At 33.6% G+C, this 24,154-nt stretch overlaps 1 protein-coding gene across 2 annotated transcripts; it reads left to right on the plus strand.

Annotated features, from left to right (window-relative positions):
* Positions 1-323: 323 nt before the first annotated feature.
* On the plus strand, positions 324-12,699 carry LOC123715447 (sodium-dependent nutrient amino acid transporter 1-like). Of its 2 annotated transcripts, none has more exons than XM_045670454.1 (14): positions 324-457; positions 2,605-2,685; positions 3,900-4,170; positions 4,408-4,621; positions 5,141-5,184; positions 5,814-5,961; positions 6,377-6,455; positions 8,048-8,151; positions 8,452-8,638; positions 8,780-8,956; positions 9,776-9,875; positions 10,430-10,609; positions 10,869-10,963; positions 12,192-12,699. In XM_045670454.1, the coding sequence occupies exons 1-14, from the start codon at positions 455-457 to the stop codon at positions 12,360-12,362; spliced, it is 1,854 nt and encodes a 617-aa protein (XP_045526410.1). In that variant the 5' UTR covers positions 324-454; the 3' UTR covers positions 12,363-12,699. The 2 variants fall into 2 exon arrangements, with proteins under 2 accessions (XP_045526410.1, XP_045526411.1); XM_045670455.1 differs by lacking the exon at positions 324-457 and adding an exon at positions 542-561.
* Positions 12,700-24,154: the final 11,455 nt, after the last annotated feature.

Genomic DNA, 24,154 nt, shown 5'->3' on the forward strand with positions numbered 1-24,154 from the left:
TAAATATATTCTCTAACAGGAAAAACCCCATTGATACTGTATCCAAGTTATATTAATTAGAGCGCGATTTCAAAAATATAATTTTCTTCCAATTTACACGTTATTTACTAAGCCATGTTACTCACTATAGTGTTACAATACAAGGCAAATGTTAAGTTATTTAATGTCAAAAGACGCCGGCTTTTTTGATGTTCAGTAACGACCTTCCTTAGTTACATACAAGACAATTGGCTCGCGAGTGTATTACGCTCAAAGTATAGTAGTGTGTTGTGTAGTGGTACGGTAATTTCTCATAGGATGTCTTTCCCTTACCATGTAGGCATGACGATATGCTCCGTCGCATATAGATAACTGAAGCCTAATTATATAAGAACAAAATATAACGCTTTCATTTAGTGTGTCGTACCTTCAACGGCCATACACAAATATATAGATAGTGATACGTAGAAAATAAATGGTAAGATAATGGTGCTAATTGTTATATGTTTTCTAAATTAAAATTCGTTCAGGAATTAGTAGCTTTAGTCTAGCTCCGTTAGTTAAGTGTGTGATATTGTGTGAGTAAGTAGCCAGTTTATATTATGCTTTTAATATAAAAGTTTGACATATTTCCGATTTCCGAATACCTTCTTGGAATAAATAAGAGTGACTGTTGAATTTTATATACTTGTTACATTTAATGTCACGGAATATCCGAGCCACATAATGCTAAACCAAGCCGTGTCATAGAATAATTAGTGTTTAACGTTACGATAAAGCCTTCATTGTACCTTTAGAAATGTAATTATTGAATGCAATGAGTTAACAAATACGGAATATTTTAGATTCATAAAAAAAAACGTTTCCAAGGAGCAGCAAAGCAGCTTCAAAAGGATAACCGTATAATAAGGACAATATTGATTGACATATCATTTAAACAGTATGGCAGGTGGCCAGCTGTTTTTTTGGAAAGGAGGCTCGGTTAGGGTTCTCGCTACCTCGTGCTACGCCGTTCGTAGACAAACGTTAATATAATTAAACGATACTATTAAGACGTAAGACGTTCTCTATCGAAAAAATGTTCAAATATATAACATGGATTTTACGGCAGACTAGATTTTAAACAATAAAACTACCAACTAACCAGACACGTCCTGAACACGCATTTTAAATACAAATTCAAACTTAAAAAAATCAACTAGTGACACATCTAAACCATTCTCGAATGCACTTGAATAAACACAAAAATATAACAAAATCAGTCCAGCCGTTTAGAAGGAGTATAATTACAAACACACACACAGAAGTATATATACAGCCGGTCAAAATAAATTATTTTTTATATCTGATAAGGTTGTAATAAATGACATTGTTAGGTAGTAATGTTATTTGCTTATCGGGGATAAAAATATTAAAGTAAAATTTTTGATAATAATGGATTTTGTATAATAAACATATGTAGATTAGATTTGAGGATTTTCGACGCATGCGCTAAGAGATCCCTCTTAGATTAAAAAAAAATATATATTTAATAATTTAATAGAGGTTAATTTACACAAACAAATTCATACATTATGTATGAATGTGTTTTGATAGTTTTGTATATTTCACGTTAATTAATTTCAATAATAAATATTTAGTTAAGTCTAGTCAAGAATACATATTAAATATTCAAAGAAAATTAGTAGACCAAAGCCTCATGTTAGAATTAAATTACCGTAATTTAAAATTATGTAAATGCTGATTTTTGTTATCTATGATAGGTTTTAGTTCGGAAATTTCTGATAACCTTTTATTTTACTATGTAATTGTATGTTTTATCATGTGGCAATGAAAAACAAGTGTAGGCAATACCTGCTAATTTTATATCTTAATATTTAATTTATAAAATTCAATAATATTACAATTTATCTTTTCTTCTAATCAAAATAATTGTGATATGAGTATCAAAATTTCAAAACAACGTCTGTCGGGTCCATTGGTAGTTTTATATCGTAAGATATCGTTAATATATATTTTGGAAAATAGATTCGATTGAAATTGTATAACGCCTTAATAGTATCAGTTATCCTCGAAGCAGTTCCAACTCTACAAAAAAATTTTTTTACGTTTGTCTACGAACGGCGTACGACGAGCCATACTGTCTTTATTATAGGGTTATCATAATTCTAAAGAGGGCATCATAAAACAAATCACATTCCTAGATTGTTAAATTTATAACTGGTTTACAAGTTTTATAATCTTGTAATATTCGTTCTTGTAATATTTATGCGTTCAGGACTCTTTTCAGTATAGCGTAACAGAGAAATTCAGCAAGAAACAGAAATAACGAAAATTAAAATACGCGGTTTTGAGTTGAGCCTGACACAATTCTATTAAGAAAGTTCTATTTATATTAAAAGAATATGATAAATGTTTATGCAGATAGTATTAAATTTTCAATAAAAAATAGGAACCAAAAGACGAAATTGGGTTAATGGGTTATGTGTTTGATTCGTATAGTCGTTTTTAATTTAAAATTCTGGCATAATGCTAAAAGTTATTGATTTTTATTATATTTTTTCCCACAAAAGTCTAAAAAAACCGAAACACATACTGAGGTTAATAAAAAAAAATATTTTTCAGATGGAATCGAATAAGGTTGGATTTGATAATGGTGGCTTTAGCAAAGCAGGAAGTGACCCAGCCAAAAACGAACAAGATAAGGTAAAGCCAACAATTTTTAAAATTTTACCTCTATTATTTCATACAGTCGTATAAAGTTTCCTTCCTACCAGTTTTTTTAAAGATTTGCCTTGGCTAAAGGTAACGTTAAAGAGTAAAGAATACCCCACTGAAACTATTCTGAAAACTATGTTTGTAGTCCTTATTAGTTTCGAGTCATTTTGTTAATAAATAAACATGACTAATATTTTTAATTACGTGAGGTTGTGAATCCTATACAATGAAATTTATAAAATTGTTTTCGTTTTGTCTTTTATCCCAACGATTATAAACGTGTGAACAAAACATTAATTTAATCAAGATCATTAAGCGTGGCCTTTTAAGTATAAATAGTTCTTATTTACCTGATCTGACGAAAGTTTAAAACCATACCCACAATGTTTCAGCATTACTCCAGCTTCGGTTACTTCAAACAATTCAGTTTAAGTTTTGCCAGATTTTTGCTCCATTTGATTTCGGAGTATCTATACGGAGACGTAAAAAACCTCCCCCTTGCCATCAAAATAAAAGGGGATGAATGAATAATTGAACCGTGGCAAATTCAGCCGGAATTTTAAAATTATACGTAGATCACATTTTAATGTATAGAAAACATAAAGATACGATAACGTTTTTTAAGAATGTTCATAATTCAATATCATTTTAATAATACCTAATCGAGGTTAACAATATCTATTTCTTTTCAAGGTATTATAACAGAAAGATATGCGTAGTAGATATAAAACATCTATGTTTATACAACCTATCAAACTTGTTCAATTTATACAAAGCTTAAAGTGTAGTTAAGCAAATATTAAGAAAAAATATTCTTCAGAGATCAACCAAATCAATCAAAAGCAATTACTGACGAATAAACTCCTCCAATATACGATAGGATAGGATAGGATGCACGCCTTAAATTCACTGTTGACACAGGCTTTTCCTCTTGACCTCGAACTACTCCTCTCAACTTAGAGAAACTCTCTTTAAATTTGGAAACAAAATATAGCATATTTTATTTAGAAATTAATGTAAAAGAATTGTTGTTATCGGTCCAATACATTTTCAGTTTAATCCAAGATACAGTTGTACAAAATATAAATCTTTAATTATATATGTATATATGTGTGCAGCAATGAATACGGGTCAAAAATGGTATAATGGGTTTACTTAGGATTAGAAACTTAATTTAGTAAATTACATATTTATTGTGCCAGGTTAAGGACGTTGAAGACGCTGAACCCGAGCGGGCAGCTTGGGGAAACCAAATCGAGTTCCTCATGTCCTGCATTGCCACCTCCGTGGGACTTGGCAACGTTTGGCGTTTCCCCTTTATCGCTTACCAAAATGGAGGTGGAGCTTTCCTGATACCTTATATTATTGTCCTCCTTCTTATTGGAAAACCTATGTACTATTTGGAGTGTGTTTTGGGGCAATTCAGCTCCAGAAACTCTGTTAAAGTTTGGTCGTTGTCACCGGCAATGAAAGGTATTGTTCCATTCATTATGTTTAATACACTAAATATAGATTCTGATTTAGCTTAATTGTTTGGTAGTTCTATCTAGATGGCATAAACAGGCCAAAGTTATTCGATGTGTTCTAAGTAATAATAGAGAATGCTTTACAAAAGTTATAGCAGAATAACGAATGTTTGCCTAATAATTCTACTTGACTCCTACTCGAATAGAGTGTATTTAGTTCTGTATAAAATATTCTAAATTACAGGTACTGGATATGCGCAGGCACTTGGATCTAGTTGCATTCTATCATACTATGTACTTATCATAGGGCTTTGCTTGTATTACCTGTCAATGAGTTTCACGTCAACATTACCTTGGGCTGTTTGCCAGCCAGAGTGGGATAACTGTGTTCCTTCGGGACAAACTGAAAATCTCAATACCACCGAAAATGGAACAAGCAGTGCTGAATTGTATTTTGTGTAAGTAAAACATGTAATAGCCACGCTGATGATTTATTCTAGCTTAGGGCGAGTGTTACACTTAGATTTTATGAACGTAGTGTTGAAATACGGGAGTGATGGCTCGCGCGGTCTTGACAGCTCTAGCCCACTCTTGCATCATGCAAAACCAATAGTTTTCTTCAGACTTGTGCCTATTAACTGAATCTTACCAACCCTACGCAACGCCTTCGAATCCTGGATGTGCACGGAATTATTCTGTCTATATTAACAACATATCTTACCTTCTCGTCTAAAGAATGAAACAAATACAAAACTGTATCTTACTACATACCCCGTCTATAAGGGCTATAACCGCTAAAATAAATTGAAGAAACCTTTTAGCCTTTAAGTGAACACTGGTAGCGTGTGAAAATCTACAACAAAGGTTGAGGAGCCAGATGCGGTTGATTACATACAATCTAATCTTTACAATAATAGTAATTAATTGCGATAAGTCTATTATTGATATTATATCTAAAAAAATATTTTCCGTTACAGAAAAACTGTTTTGCAAAGAAGCGACGACATTGATAATGGAATTGGTAAGAACTTGTAAAACTTTAATGTAAAAAGTTTAATTACTATCATTCATGTGATAACGTTGAGTCGTATATAATGTAAACCTACCTACCCATATTCTTATAAACTAAATAATGGCACTAGTTTAATTTACTTGACATGAAAAAAACGAGTAGAGCATGACGTACAGACCCGAGCCGTAATGCATGTTCGGCTCTGTACTTTTAAGCAAACAACGTGTTAGGTGTGAAAACGTTAAAATATTAACTATCGCGGCTAATAAGTGAACTACTTAGTTTATTAGCGTAGCGTTTACCTATGTTATTAAACCTGGCCGAACTACGCTCGCCAAAACAGCTCGAGCTGAGCTGTAAAGGCCCTTAAGACCAACAGCGAGTTTCCATTAAAAAAATACAAAATATTTTATTAAACAAGTTAAAGCATTATTTTTATATGTAAATGTGCGATCCTGACACGGATACATTAATATAAACCACAGTGCTTTTCTAATGTATTATACCATGATTTAGATTGATTTTGTAAAATAAATAAATAAAAAAATGATTTACGTAATAACATTATAAAACACTATTCAATATTCATTCTAATCTATGATTTGATCTTTTATGTATATCTTTACGATTAATTACAGGTATGCCGATTTGGTATCTGGTCTTATGTCTGCTAGCATCTTGGTTTATTATTTTCCTTATCGTATCAAGAGGAGTGAAAAGCTCTGGAAAAGCTGCGTACTTTCTGGCGTTGTTTCCCTACGTTGTTATGATCATTTTGATGATAACGTAAGTACATAATTATAATATATTTTCTTTGAAAACCGTTTTAAATACCACTGAAAAATGAGTCTCACACACACAGTTCCTATAGTAGAACTATCATCATGCAATTAGCAATCATGTGTTTTCTTTTTGGACGTAAAAATATTATTATCTCAACTTCAACCGCATAACTGACCAATAATGAATACGGCCAAATATAATTTACGTTGACTTTTGAAGAATCCTGTCACTTCATGGAATGGTAAATTCTAGAATCGCGACATACTTGAAATAAGTAGTCTCAACAGTAGTAACAAGTCTGAACTTTTATAATGAATATTTTTGAAACCTTTTTTGTATTATTATACATACAGGCTACCTAGGATCTCATTCCACATCATAAATAATCATATAAATAAATATTCAATTCAATTTTCAGCACTGTTATACTACCTGGAGCAGGCGACGGAATTCTGTTCTTTATAACACCGCAATGGGATAAAATTTTAGAACTCAAGGTGAGAATCTATATCTATAAGTACTAAATCTTACTTCGTATGATAGTGTAAATGTTTGTTATTCAACGCTAGCACATAGAATATAATTGAATGATGATAATGTACCAATCCCATGGAATTAGAGTTTCCACAAACACGGACGTATTTATATTCCCGTGTTTAGAGTCAATCATAAAGACTAAGACGTTTACTTTAATTGTAATATATTTAAATAAACTTATTAAGATATAATCAGAAACTATATAATAACTTCCTCTGTTGTTTTCTTAAGTTAGTCGCTAACTAATTAGGTATTAAATGTCATAACATTAATGAAATTTTAATTTGAATATAGTAAAAGATATTTTAATAGATGGCTTATAACAGTGAACACAGATTCAGACGTGGAACATACATATCTAATAAATATAAAACATAAATAAAGACTAAAACATATTAACACAATATATTAGATATTTACATAAAATATAGGCGACGAGGCGTGATCTTGTTATGTAGAATTGTTTAAGTAGTAATCATACAATATAAACATCTCGCTTTGAAAGTAATGCACAATACGATTCATTCTAATAAGAAAATGTAGTCGGATCGTCATATTATTTCCTGTTTATTTTCTACAATTTTATTATTAAAATAAAGTAAGATGCACATTTAACAACATCTCTATAATGTTCTTTTTACTCCTAAAACTCCTAGTTACTTAAAATTTTGTTTAAGTTCCTCTCTGGCGGTAATTTTGATTTGCGTTCCTTAGATAATCTAATTCTTGAAACTCCTATTCATAAAACTGATTTCTATCACTCCTCCTTCACTGTGCAAAGTATCCTACTTTGGAATTCCTTACCAGTTGATATCAGACGACTCAGTCTCTAAATTTATTTAAAAATCTTCTTTTTGATCACTTTTCTTCTGCCTCGTAATTAGCTCCTACTTATATATATTAATTGCGAGTCAATTAACCTAAGGCAGAGCTTTTACATGTCTGTTTGCACATATTATTATTATTTATTTTTTCTTTGGATTTCATTTTATTTAGGTGTAGATGTTTTTTTTTATTCTCCCTTATTAGGATTGCCTGGAAGAAATCGCTTGTTAGCAATAAGGCCGCCTGTTGCCTAATAACTTATGTAACCTACTTCCTTTTGTTTTTTGTTCGTTTAATTATGTATATTATGGTAACAAACTATAAATAAATAAAATAAATAAGATTTTTTTTCTGACTAATAAATTTTTAAGTATTTTTTTAAATTTTACGGCTGAATCAGAAACTATTTTTTAGAAGAAGAACAGAAGGTTTTATTATGTCTTAGATAACATACCGCGACATAACATAACAACTCACACACTAGGGATACAATTCAATTTTTTTGTAAAAAACCATATTCGCGCCAATAGATGGCGCTAATTGATTTTAATTAATCATAATGTCAAATATTAAAATATCTGGTTACTAAGGCAGTTTCGCTAACCACGACTGAGGACAACATTCACTCACCACGATGGCTGAAAAGCAGACTCGTAACGTAGTTATTCTTGTAACATTCTCGTTTATGTTACAGAGTTCATTTAAATGTATTGCAATCCATTTTCAGGTATGGTATGCCGCCGTAACTCAAGTCTTCTTTTCACTCTCCGTATGCACTGGAACCATCATTATGTTCTCATCTTATAACAACTTCAGACAAAATGTATACAGGTCAGTAGCGGAGGAATTATTAGACGTAGGAGATTTATTGTAAAAGAACAAACACAAATAAAGTAAAGAAAACATTTTATTAGGCTAAAAGCAGGCAAGCAAGCAGTATTTATTATACAGTTTATTTTCTTAACTTAGAGAGCCTATTTAAGAGTTAGGGTATAAAATATTATATAATTTTAAAATAAAAAGTAACATGGAATGTATTTACGAAGATCTGAAATGAAATAAAATTTGTTGTGTTAGTTATTAATTATTACATTATTTACCTATTTATTTATTAACCGGGTTTATTTTTAGGGATGCCATGATAGTGACAACGTTAGATACGTTTACAAGCCTACTGTCAGGAATTACAATTTTCGGTATTCTGGGCAACTTGGCTTACGTCCTTGATAAAGATGTTGGCGAAGTTATCGGTTCTGGAGGTACTGGTCTCGCATTCGTCTCTTATCCTGATGCTATTACCAAGACATTTCAGCCTCAGGTAATATTAATGATACTAGTATGATACACATTAATAGATGCAAAAATCTGAAGCCCATACCTAAATAGGTTGTAGCGCCATTATATAACATAACTTTCGTTAAAAATTATATTTTTTTCTCAACGTTAATTTTATTTTCAGTTATTTTCGATACTATTTTTCCTTATGATGACCGTTCTTGGAGTGGGCTCAGCCGTAGCTCTGCTATCAGTTGTTAATACGTTATTGATGGACGCCTTTCCGCGTGTACCCGTTGTCTATATGTCGGCTATATCGTGCACTGGTGGTTTCGCAGTCGGCCTTATTTATACAACTCCTGTAAGTAAAGTTCCATAATATGTAGTTCAGAGGAGCGAGGCCAGTATTGCAAAATCAATTGAGATACGTCGAAAAAGAGTCTTAAAGTCCGTGTCGCTTTCAGTCAGTTTCTTAAACAGACTTTCCCTTAAATAAGTTAATTGCTACAAACCCGGATGACTGAGGCTGCGTTATGAGTTTCTAAGGATCTGGAAAATGTCCGAACTTGTAGCTCAAATGGCGGTATATAATGGTAATTGAAGCCCCTAGATAAGAGGGCGATGTTTCGAGAGGGCCACGTTCTCCTTTTTTTCTTAAACACGGTTGCTGTACACAATTATAAACTATATCGATATAAAATCAGAGAAATCACGTGGCGTGTCAGTGCTGCGTACATCAATTGAAGATCGTAATAAACATAAATGCTCTTTTATTAAGGAAAGCGATTTTTATATTTAAATATAATCAGTAAATTGTTAATTTTGTCTGTAAATTACCTTTTAATAACAAAGTCTTCAATGAAATATTTAAAATCTCGCGTAATAAACGCGATAGAGACACGCAACTAATGTCTACAATCTCGAGAATAAAACCATTTGTGACCATATTGTCTATTGTTATTTCACTTTTATACTATTTTATTGTTTTTGTTTAAATTATATCATTACATTATTTGGGCAAATATATAATATACTTGCCAAAAAAATATAAGAACTTTTAAATAGTGTTTATTTGTTTTATCTATAACCTGCCAAAATTATAATAGCAAATCGGTTGCAATTGATAAAATCAATGCCTTTAGGGAAAAAAGGACGATGTTTAATTCGAGTTTGATTTCAGGGTGGTCAGTTCCTTTTGGAACTAGTGGATCATTACGGTGGCACGTTCTTGATCCTTTTCTGTGGTATTGTGGAAGCTGTCGGCGTATTTTGGATATACGGTAATAATATAAAAAAGCACACATATATGTATATATGTGTGTGCTTTTTTAAAACAACAGCAAAGTTTTTAGTTGTAACCTTAGAGGTTACAACATCATCTTCATATTAGATAAATATTTTGAGCAAAAATTTTCGGTAATCTGTAAATTTCCAAGGCGTTTTTATTACTTTAGGGCCAAATTAATAGATCACCTGTCAGTTTTATCTTCAATGTCGTTTCTGACGCAATATTGTAACGTAATTGACACTAATCTGTTTGCATGTGCAATTATTTCACACTTTTCATATTTTAATATTAAAATTTAAATAAAATAGTTTTAAACTTCAAAAAGTAATATGAGTTTAGTGACATGAAATTAATATGTTTAAACGAAAATATGTTTAAATGACTGAATGACACTAAGAATTAAAAATGTAATAAAATAGGCGTTTCCATTTTTTTAATACCAATTTTTAGTTCTGGATAACATTAAAGAATGAATTAGGATTTCAGTTTGTCAGAATACTGTCTATAGTCACATATGTATAAAACTATAAACAATTGCTTTTTCAGGTTTAGAAAACCTCTGCCTGGATATAGAGTTTATGTCAGGTATGAGATCTTCAATATACTGGCGTTTCTGTTGGGGTTTCATCACACCAGCCGTTATGATCGTTGTCTTCATATACGCTCTTGTAACAGTTGAAGCACTCGTCTTTGGCGGATTTTATTACTATACTACACCGGCTCATGGTGAGGAATAAATTAAGTTACCCTAATTTTAAGTTAATAAAAAAAAATTGTAAGCATTGTTTACGCGCTTACCTGTTCGGTGCATCGTGTGACATAAAAAGCATACTTCGATACATCTTCTTTGTGTGTAAATCGATCAAAATAATTTACTAATAATTAGTTTGTTTCATTGTGAAACCTGACTGCGTGATTTTGAATTATATAATCTAGAGTGTATACCATTCCCAACTGTTTGTTAATTTCTATGTTTTTGTTTCAGTTGCTGGCTACTTGTTGCTGGCTGCAGGGATATTCTTCGTACTAGGTTTTATGGGTATCACCATGTTGAAGTACAACACTGGTGACTTCATTACGGTTAGTTTCCTGATTTTTGGACACGTAATCCAACCAACATATAACTACACACCACACAATCATATTATATAAACACGCCCATCGGTGATATAATCTGTGACAGAGGTTATTTGATCAGTGCAATCAGTTCACCCTCTTCTTAGAGGCAGTGTCATGGTGATCCTTTCGGGCATTAGCTAAAGGGGTAGTGACGACCGGGGCAGAACTTCAGAAATAGAGAGAAGAGATACCATCCTCGATTCAACGCGTGCATCCAACATTTGCTACACGAAAAGGTCCTGTCCACTGACTTTAACGCCCACCATGCCGACTGGCTCAGATCTGATACCACCGATCATGAGGGTAGGTCTTTCATGACGGTGGTGTGATTGTTTAATACCAATATTCTGGAAACGTTCTGTCTATAAAGACTCTCTTCTGAAAGAAGATCTTCTCTTTGTACATTCATTGCGGGTCTGATGACATTCATCAGCACAATTAAGTGCTCCTAAGTTGGCCGGAGTTGTACCGGAAAATACGCCCTCGAACCGGATTAATGGGCCTTCTACGATCCTTGTACTCGCTCGTCACTGTCGTGTAGTGCTGGAAGATCGTTTTAATACACCTGATCCCTAAAAAAGGCGATTACTCCGACCCGTCCAACTATCGTCCGATAGCTTTAACCTCCTTGTTCTCCCAAATAGTGGAAATCATTATCAACGGCCAGCTCCTATATATCCTCCTCCTGATAACCGTCTTGTTTCAACACTCATTGCTATGCAATTGATAGCGCTGTTGGTTCTACATGGATAGTACTCACTTCTGGGCAGGAACTCCCTATTATCAGCTTTTTCCACTTGACCGTATTCAGCGAAGTGTTATTTGAATTGTTGTCCATGTCCGCGGTCTTAACACTAACTTAACATCATGTAAGCCTTTTTTTTAGGGCCTGTTCTATAAAAAACCAAAACAAAATCTCTACTTAAGCACTGTCTATTCGTCATCATGTTCAATTTGCCGGCTCTTGAAAGCCGATTTAACTTTGTCTATGTGAAAACCCGAAGCAGTAGAGTAAAGAGTCGTATATCACTTCCTACTTCTATCTACAATAAAGCCCACAGTAGATATAGTATCTACTAAAAAAATAGAGGCTTTATATAAAAACGATATCATCGATTTGTGTAAACATATTTTTTGTTTTTCAGTATGACCAAGTTTTCGATTTATTAATAATGTAAATATATTTTAGACTTTAAAGAAGGCATTCGGCCCAAAAAATACTTGGGGACCAAGAGGCGCAGCTTTACATCGGGAATGGCAAGCATTTAAAAATGACGCTAAGGACGCAAGACTACTACAAAATACTTCAAGACTAAAACACTTGTGGCTGAGTTTATGGGGAGGCTACAAGAGGTCATGAAATTTTCAATTATTTAATTATTATGAAGGAGGGTCCCGGATCAATCTTTTTATTTAAAAGGTTGCTTCTGATCTTATGAAGTTTTGCATTCTGATCTCATAGTGATTCTGACATCATAGTGCCTACTTGTAGGTACGGGACAAGTGAGTAGTTTTTAATCAATTCAGATTTTGTAATCAAATTTAAAGTAATTTTTCATTAAAAATTATATTATTTTTATGAAGTGTTTGACATTAAATTAAAAGTTTATCACTACACATTTGTATGATCAGGATTTTGTATAATAGTAATCTATTTTTTATAAACCGTACACGTAAGTTTAATAGGCTTAAGACAAAATGTTATATACTAAGTTTATATAAAGCTGTGTAAATATTTACATTAAAAAAGAAATTTATTTAAGGTGAATATGTTTTTATTTTTATTGGGGCTTAATTTTATGCCCTTATGCCCTGTAGAGGAAAATTCTTAAGATGTTTTAACTACATACAAGCTGACTTTAATCAGTCGGCTAAGATATCAATCCTAAAAAAGACCATTAAATAATTATTTGTCAATATCTTTTAAAATATTTCTTTGTTAATCAAAAGGACCAGATCTATAATTAAAAGTTATTTATCATTAAACTTTTAGTAAGTACTTAAAAAAATATTTTATTGATGAATCAAAATAATAGCTTTATGTAGCCTTATAATCTTCACCTAGTCTGTTCGCGCTTTAATTGTGAATGTAAATTTTCTTATTACTAAATTCTACAAACACAAAGTATTGGAGAACAGGAGGCGTAGGCGTAGTAGAGCTCAAGTGATCCCCAAGAATCCTTTACATTAACACCCAACATAGGGATAAACTAAAGATGACTAAAATTAATTGCGATTTGAACGAGATAAGGAAAGGATAAAAGTAATAATGATAACACGTAGTTATCCAATTTACGATAATTATCGTGCAAGTAACCATTACTTATTTACACTTACAGACATTATGATAAATATAATAAATTTCGTCACAGAATATATAAAATAAGATTACTTCATAGCACTTACCTAATACTTCATATTCAATTTGGCGATTATTACATTCTAAGAAATTAATTCAAACCACAGAATGTGACTTAGCATATTAAATTACATTGTATACATAATATAACAGTGGATACATCTGCGAACAAGATAAAGGATCCTAATGTTCTATAGGTATAATGAATGTTATCGTTATCGGCTAAAGCACCTTGGAATAAGTTTGAAATCTTTGAATCACGTAAAAGATTATAAATTTAAAATTGTGAAATATTTTCATGTATTTATCCGAAACTCGATTCCTGAAATATTATTTAACAGTAGGCTAGTACTAGGGAGGGTTGTTAAAAAAAGAATATGAGTATGACGTTATTATCTTTTGTTGAATCCTATTTTTTACGTTCAGGTTATAGGTTTATAAACTTTGTATATCTTTTTTCTAAACCTATACCTATATCTTTAAAATAATCTAGTAGTTTGCGTATTTCCACACGCAACTTTGTTATTGGTTCTGTACAAAGTACAAAGTCCTGGTAATAGGGGCTCAATGTTTAAGGGATTGGATCAATACCACACCTTGGCTATCCCAGAAAAACAGGCAGTGATCTTAATGGCTGATGGAATGGCCTTAAATTTCTTCGGATTGTGAGATGACGCTCTCTTCTAATTAATGGACTATTTTTGCGTTTCCGATTTATAATAGTGATGATATGTTAGTTATGAATTGACAAAAAAAAGGCAAAATCTTGTTGTAACAAACCTAAACAGATTTGTGAAATTCTCAGTTGATCGTTTTTGCCCGTCAAAAAACATTCTGGACAATTAGTGTACTGACACTTTTTTCATACCCAAATGGTTGTATTATGGAAAATTCTTATAAAGAGCTTTATTTCTTCTGCTATAAAACAAATACTAGGTCAGTCCACCAAGACAATGGTTTCAACCTTAATCATTCGTTCAGTCACTACCCATGTAGGGCGGCCCGTGTGGAGGTCGTCGTTAAGTCAATTTTTTCTCGCATTAACCTAATGTCGCTTAAGTCTTGATTTACCTGCACCATAGTAAAGAATTCTAGCAGAGAAATATCTGTGCTATTACGACACGAACTTCAATTTAATCATTAAAAAAAAAACAAAAGAGAAACGATTGCCTTTGTTATTTTTATTATTATATCTAATATCTGGGCTACGCCAGCCATAATTTAGTTTTTGTTCGTTGCAAGGTAATTGTATCGTATTATCCCTATCTATTGATCAGCCCTTGTATCTTCTGTATTAAGAAAGATAATGAATATTCAAAGCACATTTTTGAAATCTGATATTTTTTTCTAATATTACCTGAAATGTCTGATGAAACATTAAAAAGTATCGTCACCTTGTTCATACATGACCAGGATCTATTAATCTACATTAACGAATAAAATATTGGCGTTGATACTTTATGGTTAAAAACGAACAAGGAATCACGTCAAGGCCACGTCGCAGTAATTCGCTTGTAAAACCATGATCATAACGCAATTAAATGTTTTTAAATTTTCTATTGACCTAACTATATATAATTTAGGTAAGTCCTAGTAATATAGGTAACAGTCATAAATAATCTAATACTTTATGCTACATTATCGTCCGCCCATCCCTTATATACACATTGTATTGCCACGCTTATCAAATATTTCCTCGTATCCGTGAATGATACGATAGCTACCTTAAAAATATATCAAAGGAAATTAATGCGATTAAAATCAATGAGATAAAAGTCTCATTAGTACCGATAAAGTTTACGAATTTATAAGTGACCAAGCATTAACTTTATCGTTGGAAATGCCCTGATAATAAAACACTTTTGTTATGATTAAAAAATATGGAACTTTAGTAGAATTTGGAATAATAGAAAGAAATATTTATCTAATACTTATATTATAAAGAGCTAAAGTTTGTAAGGTTTTACGTATAATTTGTGTCATATATTATATATATGATATATAGTGCCTATATATTAGGTCCTTACATATGAAATTGGCGTTTTGTATGGGAGGAACAAAAAGTCGAATATTTTTAAATATAATATATTTAATTAATCAAAGTATGAACCATTGTTTTCTATGCACTTTTGGCATCTCATAGGTAGTTCATTGATCCCTTTACTAAAAAAACCAGTCGGACGGGAATCAATAAAATCTGTGAAGGCGATTTGGACTGCCCCATCAGAGTTAAATTTTTTCCCTTGCAAGAAGTTGTCCAAATTTCGAAAAAATTGGTAATCTGTTGGAGCAAGGTCGGAGGAGTACGGAGTATGTCTTAGGCATTCCAATTGAAGCTCTTCTAATTTGGTAGCCGTCTGTTGTGCAGTGTGTGGTCTAGCGTTGTCGTGAAGTAGCAGTGGCGTGGAGCGATTGACCAGCCTAGGGTGTTTAGCCGCTAGCTTTTCCATCATGGTTTGCAATTGCTGACAATAGACATCAGCCGTAATAGTCTGGCCAGATTTGAGAAAACTGCAATGAACAATACCGGCACTAGGCCACCAAACGCTTACAAGTAACTTTTTTGGGGTTAATTTTCGCTTGGGGCAGGATTTGGCTGGCTGGCCAGGATCCAACCATTGCGCTGAGCGCTTCCGATTATCGTAAAGAATACATTTTTCATCACAGGTAATGATTCGGTTTAAAATACCTTCATTAATGTGCCGGTTCAGTAATGTAAGGCAGCAGTCGACGCGCGTTTGCTGGTTTGCTTCAGTCAATTCGTGAGGTAACCACCTTTCAAACTTTTGAATCTTCCCAATTTGCTTCAAGTGAATTAAAACAGTTTTATCACTAACACCGCAGCCTGCAGCTAACTTGGACGTGGTTTGCGATGGATCCGCTTCCACAATAGCCTTCAATACTACATTATCAACTTGGGTCTCAGGCCGTCCACGGGGCATGTTCTGCAGGTTGAAATTTCCAGAACGAAGACGTTGGAACCAAAAACGACCTGTGTTTTCTTTTGCAACATGACCGCCATACACATCATTCACCCTTCGAGTCGTTTCCGCAGCACTAGTGCCACGGCGGAACTCGTACTCGTAAATAATGCGATACTTTAAGTTTTCCATTTTGTAAAATAAGTGACACAAACAGAAAAAAACAGAAGAAAAAAAACAAATGAATGACGGTCATCGAAGCACAAATACATGAGTAAATAGCTGTATAAATTTGAATTTGAAATTCCTAACCAAAGAGGAGGTATTTGAGGTCAAAGTGGCCAGTACGACAAAACGCCAATTTCATATGTAAGGACCTAATATTAATTAAGCCGAAAAAATAAAATTAACGTTTATTACGAACGCTGCCTTAACGATGAGAGATATATAATTGAGTTCCAGAAACTAAGACCCTTTATAATCCATACAAAGAAGTCAGCGACAGCATAATACCTCGGTAACACTGAAAATGTTTAGAAAATGAAAAATGACTTAATGTAGAAAGTTGCCAATATAGTGAATAGTGCGCTGAAGCATTGTCGTGGTGAAGGAGGATCCTGCTTCGAGGTCGCTGCTGTCGAATTTTTTCCAAGACAACAGACAAACAGCGCTTGACATACCAGTCTGCAGTAACTGTCCTTCCATCTTCTAGCCCAGCTGTCGCGAAATTTCCATTCCGAACAAAAAATGAGGCAATCATCTTTTTTCCTTGACTTCTTCCTTTTGGCCAGTCCTCGAAAGGAACGCCCACTGAGCTGATTGTCTTTTGGTTTCGGGTTCGTAGCAATATATCCAGCTTTCATCACATGTGACGATATCAAATATAGCATTTGAGTCATCGTTGAACTTATCAAACTTTTTGCGACATCAGTCCATGCGAAGGTGTTTCTGGTCGTCGGTTAAAGAATGGGGAATCCATCTGGTACAAAGCTTCCTGACGCCTAAATGTTCGTGTAACATTTTTTGAACTTACTCATACCAATACCTAGGCTTGCCCGTACCTGCTGATAGGTCACTCTCTTATCTTCCTCTATCATGCGTCGCACAGCACTGATGTTATCTTCAGTAGTCGCTGTTAAAGGACATCCCGACTCACGCGGATCATCATCATTAAACCAATTGTAAATAGTGGCACGAGATGGGGCTTCATTAAGAAATGCTAATCGCAGCTTTGTTGTTGAGTAGGCCCACAACGAAAGTCGTAATAAATTATTGACCGTAATTTTTCTCGCGTTAGGTTCATATTTACGTTTAACAAACAAATGAATGCATTATACTACATTAGGTTGCTAAAGATTTCTAAAATTTAAATTTTAAAAAGTAACTAACTGGCCGGTTCTAAATCTTTTCAGTGTTACCCACGTATGTTTATATTATCTAAAAAGAAATCCTACGCCGCGTCTGTAATTTCACGATAAATTAAAAAAAAATATTACACGGAATTTATTGCTGTTGCACCAATAATCTATAATGATTCATGAGGTTTATGTATATTAATTAATTAATAATGTTTGTTTTTTCAACGTTTACTGGTCTCGTAACTTACATCTAAAAATGCCAAAAAGTATTGATTCTTAGTTTTATTAACTTTAGCTAAGTTTAATATTTCTTAGTATATATTCCTGGGCGGCATAAATCTTCATGTAACTTATTCTGATTATTAATAATGAATAACGCCGAGTACAGATACCGGCAATCTTCTTGAGGATTAAAAAAGGGAGTGGGGATGGGTTTGCACATCGTATACATACAAGCAAAAAAAGTGTCTAACTATTTTATTTAACTGTAGAATACTTTTTACGTAGATAACTTTTAAGAATACTTAGTTTAAATTTTTGTAGATTGTTAGTGTATAGCAGATATTATTGTGAGTTGTTAAATGTTATTTTTACTACCATCTAAAATATGATAACAAGAAATAAAAACCGGCCAAGTCCGATTCAAGCCATACCAGGAAAAATATATGTCCCTATATATGTCCCACTACTTGTGCCCAGCCCAACAAGAGGGCTTGGGCCATAGTTCCCAAGCGAGCCCAGTACGAATTCGGAACTTCACACGCACCGTTGAATTGCTTTACAGGTTGGTGCAGATTTCCTCACGGTGTTTTCCTTCACCGCAAAGCTCGTGATAAATTTCAAATGTTATTAATAATGATTGTGAAAAAAATATTTAAATAATTTAATCATCATCTAAAAAAGATATTCCTTCCATTAGCAGAGCTAGTGCTTGGTCTAGGTTCAGGGGAGATGGAGTTATCATGATGCTCATTATCATCACTGTGTTTGTCATCATCATCATCATCCTTGGAATCACTATCATCGTCAGCATAAATAACAAATTGGTGGGTAACTAAATCTAGCACATGAACACTTTTCATGCACGCCAGTGTACTTAGGAGGCAAATGAACGTGAACGCAGCGCGGGACACAAACGTCAACTGATTTTTACCAATTACGCGAGCGCGCGTCACTCTCCCGCCTTCTCATTGATACCTAAAAATCGCTTCTGCGCTGGCAGGGCATTTGTTCAAAATGTTTGCTGGAATCTGTATACTCTTTGACAAAATGTCAGTAGCCCTATTCTCTTCTTCCGATTTTAAAAGTATATCAACGTGAAAAGCCGGTTGCTAATCGTAGACAATTCTAAGTCAGAGAAGAAGCAAGCGCATTTATAGATGGATCTGTCTGTACTGTGACATTCTCATATGTATGGCAATAATAGAACCTTTGCAACCACTTAAGTTTTGGAAGGAAATTTGTTTTTCCTGATTATAGAAAGGTTTTAATGGATAAAAGAGGGTTAATTCTTCCAGAAAAATTACGTTCCCATCATAATTTTTTTTACGATTATTACGAACGTTGTCTCAACCATGAGAGATATATTAGGTCCTTACATATGAAATTGGCGTTTTGTCGTACTGGCCACTTTGACCTCAAATACCTCCTCTTTGGTTAGGAATTTCAAATTCAAATTTATACAGCTATTTACTCATGTATTTGTGCTTCGATGACCGTCATTCATTTGTTTTTTTTCTGTTTGCGTCACTCATTTTACAAAATGGAAAACTTAAAGTATCGCATTATTTACGAGTACGAGTTCCGCCGTGGCACTAGTGCTGCGGAAACGACTCAAAGGGTGAATGATGTGTATGGCGTCCATGTTGCAAAAGAAAACACAGTTCGTTTCTGGTTCCAACGTTTTCGTTCTGGAAATGTCGACCTGCAGAACAAGCCCCGTGGACGGCCTGAGACCCAAGTTGATAATGAAGTATTGAAGGATATTGTGGAAACGGATCCATCGCAAACCACGTCCGAGTAAGCTGCAGGCTGCGGTGTTAGTGATAAAACTGTTTTAATTCACTTGAAGCAAATTGAGAAGATTAAAAAGCTTGAAAGGTGGGTATCTCACGAATTGACTGAAGCAAACCGGCAAACGCGCGTTGACTGCTGCGTTACATTACTGAACCGGCACAATAATGAAGGTATTTTAAACCGAATCATTACCTGTGATGAAAAATGGATTCTTTACGATAATTGGAAGCGCTCAGGGCAATGGTTGAATCCTGGCCAGCCAGCCAAATCCTGCCCCAATCGAAAATTAACGCCAAAAAAGTTACTTATAAGCGTTTGGTGGACTAGTGCCGGTATTGTTCATTGCAGTTTTCTCAAATCTGGCCAGACTATTACGGCTTATGTCTATTGTCAGCAATTGCAAACCATGATGGAAAAGCTAGCGGCTAAACACTCTAGGTTGGTCAATCGCTCCACGCCACTGCTACTTCACGACAACGCTAGACCACACACTGCACAACAGACGGCTACCAAATTAGAAGAGCTTCAATTGGAATGTCTAAGACATCCTCCGTACTTCCCGGACCTTGCTCCAACAGATTACCATTTTTTTCGAAATTTGGACAACTTCTTGCAAGGGAAAAAATTTAACTCTGATGGGGCAGTTCAAATCGCCTTCACAGATTTTATTGGTTCCCGTCCGACTGGTTTTTTTAGTAAAGGGATCAATGGACTACCTATGAGATGGCAAAAGTGCATAGAAAACAATGGTTCATACTTTGATTAATTAAATATATTATATTAAAAATATTCGACTTTTTGTTCCTCCCATACAAAACGCCAATTTCATATGTAAGGACCTAATATAATTTTGTTCAAGAAACTAAGACCATTATAACGCATTCAAAAAAGTCAACGACAGCATAATATGTTTATATTATGTTGTATATTTATATTATCTAAAAAGAATTCCTACGCCGCGTCTATCTGTCTGTCATTTCACGATAAATTTAAAAAGTACTGCACGGAATTTATTGCTGTTTCATCAATAATCTATAATGATTCATGACGTTTATGTATATTAATTAATTAATAACGATTATTTTTCAAGGTTTACGTGTGACGGATTCCCGTATAAAGCGGGGTCAAATTTGAGAGTTTTTTTTTATTATAACTTACATCTAAAAATGCCAAAAAGTATTGTTTCTAGGTTTTATTAACTTTAGCTAAGTATAATGGCAGTTATGCATTAAAGGTAAGATCTGTGCCAAATCATAAATTCATAGAATTTGATAGGTTTGACATCGAAACTTTGGAATTTATTAATCATGAAACAAATTTAATTCAGATATAATGCCTGTATTCTCTTGTATAAAGTTCTACACATAAGTGTCCAACTATACCAACATTTTTTTTATGGCTAACTATACCAGTTTTCAGCGCACGAATAACGGAATTGAATTTTTTTTAACGCAATTATTGAATGTTTGCCTCAATTAAAAGTGCAAATAACTTGGCATGGGACTTTTGAAAATAAATATAAGATAGATTTGTGTATTATTATATTGCTATATTTCCATCATTGTTATTATTTCGTTGTAAACAAGATACAATATTGTTTTATTTTTAATGTCGTATATTATTATGTGTAAAGGGATTCCCCAAGACTGCCTCAATTTATACACACGTTTGGTTAGATTTTAATACCCAAAAGCCTCGATGGATCACAAAAACAAGGTAATGAAAATTATCATGAATTTTTCAACAAGCTTATTTGATAACACATACTTAATGTTGAAGATTTAATTTGGCGATAATAATTACGCGAGTAATGATTTAAAGACATTTCCCACAATATGACTAATCGTACGAAATAATATTTTATATATAATACATATTTGATCATTTGGGAAAACAAAAATATTAATATTTTGAACATGAACGCTCCGAATGCAGCCGAAATCACTATTGCATTTAAGAGAAAAGATGTTTTATTTTTATATTAATATATTAAGTAGTATTAAGTGACTGATAATTTAATTTAACTATAAAATATTTAGTATTTTATGCTAATTACAATTAAATGTTGATTAAATAGTAGTACCCACTATGCGCTAACATATAAGATATAGGAAAGATAAAGGAACCAAACCAAACCACATCCATATTTTTTTTAAACTAAAGCATCTACGTTATCATACTATAATATTTTAGCGCCTTGTGAAAAATGTTATTAAGAATGCACCTAAAGCTAGCAAAATCTATGATATCAACTCCACGTCTTCTATCACCCGCTTTCCACCGCAATACAATGGTCGCAAATCTATACACATATCAGTACACAGGCCTGAGTGGGTGTGTAGCATATACGTACAATACAATTGGATAAATTAGTTACTATTTTACATAATTGATTGAATTCCTCTTTATGAGTTCTCCGTCTACAGCTAACGAGTCCCATAAGGAAGTGATTTCAAGTTTGCGCTTGGGACTGAGTGCTTGAATTTTCTTAACCTTTTTGTCTTTAATAAATGGTCATCTAATAGCGGGGACCGTGGTTTTAACGCTGCTTACGTTCTCCAATTCACAATCATCGTACGCATCGTAGGGTAAATATTAAAGCGGTACCCAGTGATTAATTAATTTTCCTAATAAATCTTCATGTAACTTAATCAAATTATTTATAACGTATAACGCCGTGTATACTCTTTGTCAAAATGTCAGCAGCCCAATTCTCTTTTCCCGGTTTTTAAAGTATATCAAATTTATAGCTGCCTATTATTTTCTTCATTTTTAATGTTGCTAGAATGTTGCACAAAACATAAAATACAGATTTTTAGACAGTAATTAAATTGAAATGCCGATACTTGCGAAGTGATTCAACTATAGCTGTCTCTTATGTTTGAATTGATGACTATTTGAAATTTGATAAAGAACTTGAAAATCAGAATGGTCAGCGGTTGCTAATCGGTACACCATTCTGAGTCTGGGAAGAAGCAAGCGAATTTTTAGATGGATCTGTCTAGACTGTGACATTCTCATATGTATGGCAATGAAAGAAGCTTTTGCAATCTCTTCTTTAAGTTTTGGAAGGAAATTTTTGATTTTTATGATTGTAGAAAGGTTTTGACGCATAAAAGGGGGTTGATAAAAAAATCCATCTTGAATAGTGTGCAAAAATTCTAGAGTCCTATTAAGAGATGGAACATTTTCTGGAATTGAATCGGTAAATCTAGTATTAGTTGGTATACTAGATTTACCAATTTAAAGCTTTCTACGTCTGGTTTAATAGTGTTATTGTAGATAACAGATATACCATTGATACGTTCAGTATTCAACAGGCATTTCGTGATAAGTCAAAGTGGTTTACAGCCCTCATAAATTTTGGAAGGTTATCGCTCTGTTCGTCTTTTGTGTTGCCACAAATGGTTACGTCATCTAAACATGAATAAGTGCCGATTCTCTGTTTCCATCACATAATAGACAACCGCAAAGCCACGGCCCTGTTAATACCCAAATGAAATATGTAAAATAGATACTTATTATTCGCTTCATTTTTCTTTCTTTCCGAAGTAGGCACTTTAGAGATCAACGTCAAGCTCTGAAAATCTTTTTTTAGATTGAGAGTAATGTATGACAATTATTTTTTTGTGAAGCTCCACCAGCATTCATTAATTTGTCTACCAGTAACTTGGCTACCTAATATTTAATGATGCTGTCGTCTTCTTTCCTATGCCTTCTTAAACCTGCTCCTATCGGTTATATTAGGAGAAAACGATCGGTTTAAGGTTGACGCCATCTTAGAGCAGAAACCTATATAATGCGAAGCAAAACCGGCGATGACGGCTGGAATATATAAGAATCACTGGGTATGGTTTAAATATTTACCCTAGTACTAAGATCCGTTACGATGATTGTGAATTGCAGAACGAATGCATAGTAAAAACCACGGTTCCCGCTATTAGATGACCATTTATTAAAGACAATACACCATTCGAAAGGATATGAAAATTTAAGCACTCATGCCCAAACTTGAAATCACTTCCTTATGGGACTCGTTAGCTGTAGACGGAGAACTCATAAAGAGGAATTCAATCAATTATATAAAATAGTAACTAATTTATCCAATTGTATTGTACGTATATACTACACACCCACTCAGGCCTGTGTACTGATATGTGTATAGATTCGCGACCGTTGCATTGCGGTGGAAAGCGGGTGATAGAAGACGTGGAGTTCATATCATAAATTTTGCTAGCTTTAGGTGCATTCTCTTTAGGATGTCTTAAACACTCCTATAATGTAGTAGCAGTCTGGTGTGTAGTGTGTGGTCTAGCCTTGTCGTGAAGCATCAGTGGCCTAGAGTGATTGACCAGCCTTATTTAGCAGCTAGCTTTTCCATCATGGTTTGCAATCGACGCGCGTTTGTGAGGTACCTACTATTCAAGCTTTTCACCTTCCAAATTTGCTTCAAGTGGATTAATACAGTTTTATCACTGACACCGCAGCATGCAGCTAA

The sequence above is a fragment of the Pieris brassicae genome, chromosome 10, assembly GCF_905147105.1.
Source record: "Pieris brassicae chromosome 10, ilPieBrab1.1, whole genome shotgun sequence".
Classification (NCBI taxonomy): domain Eukaryota; kingdom Metazoa; phylum Arthropoda; class Insecta; order Lepidoptera; family Pieridae; genus Pieris; species Pieris brassicae.

What these genes read in the sequence shown, in the direction of transcription:
- LOC123715447 (XM_045670454.1), top strand. An exon ending in ATAAAATTTTAGAACTCAAG is followed by an intron (nt 6,456 to 8,047) that starts GTGAGAATCTAT and finishes ATCCATTTTCAG; the next exon opens with GTATGGTATGCCGCCGTAAC. An exon ending in TTCAGACAAAATGTATACAG is followed by an intron (nt 8,152 to 8,451) that starts GTCAGTAGCGGA and finishes GTTTATTTTTAG; the next exon opens with GGATGCCATGATAGTGACAA.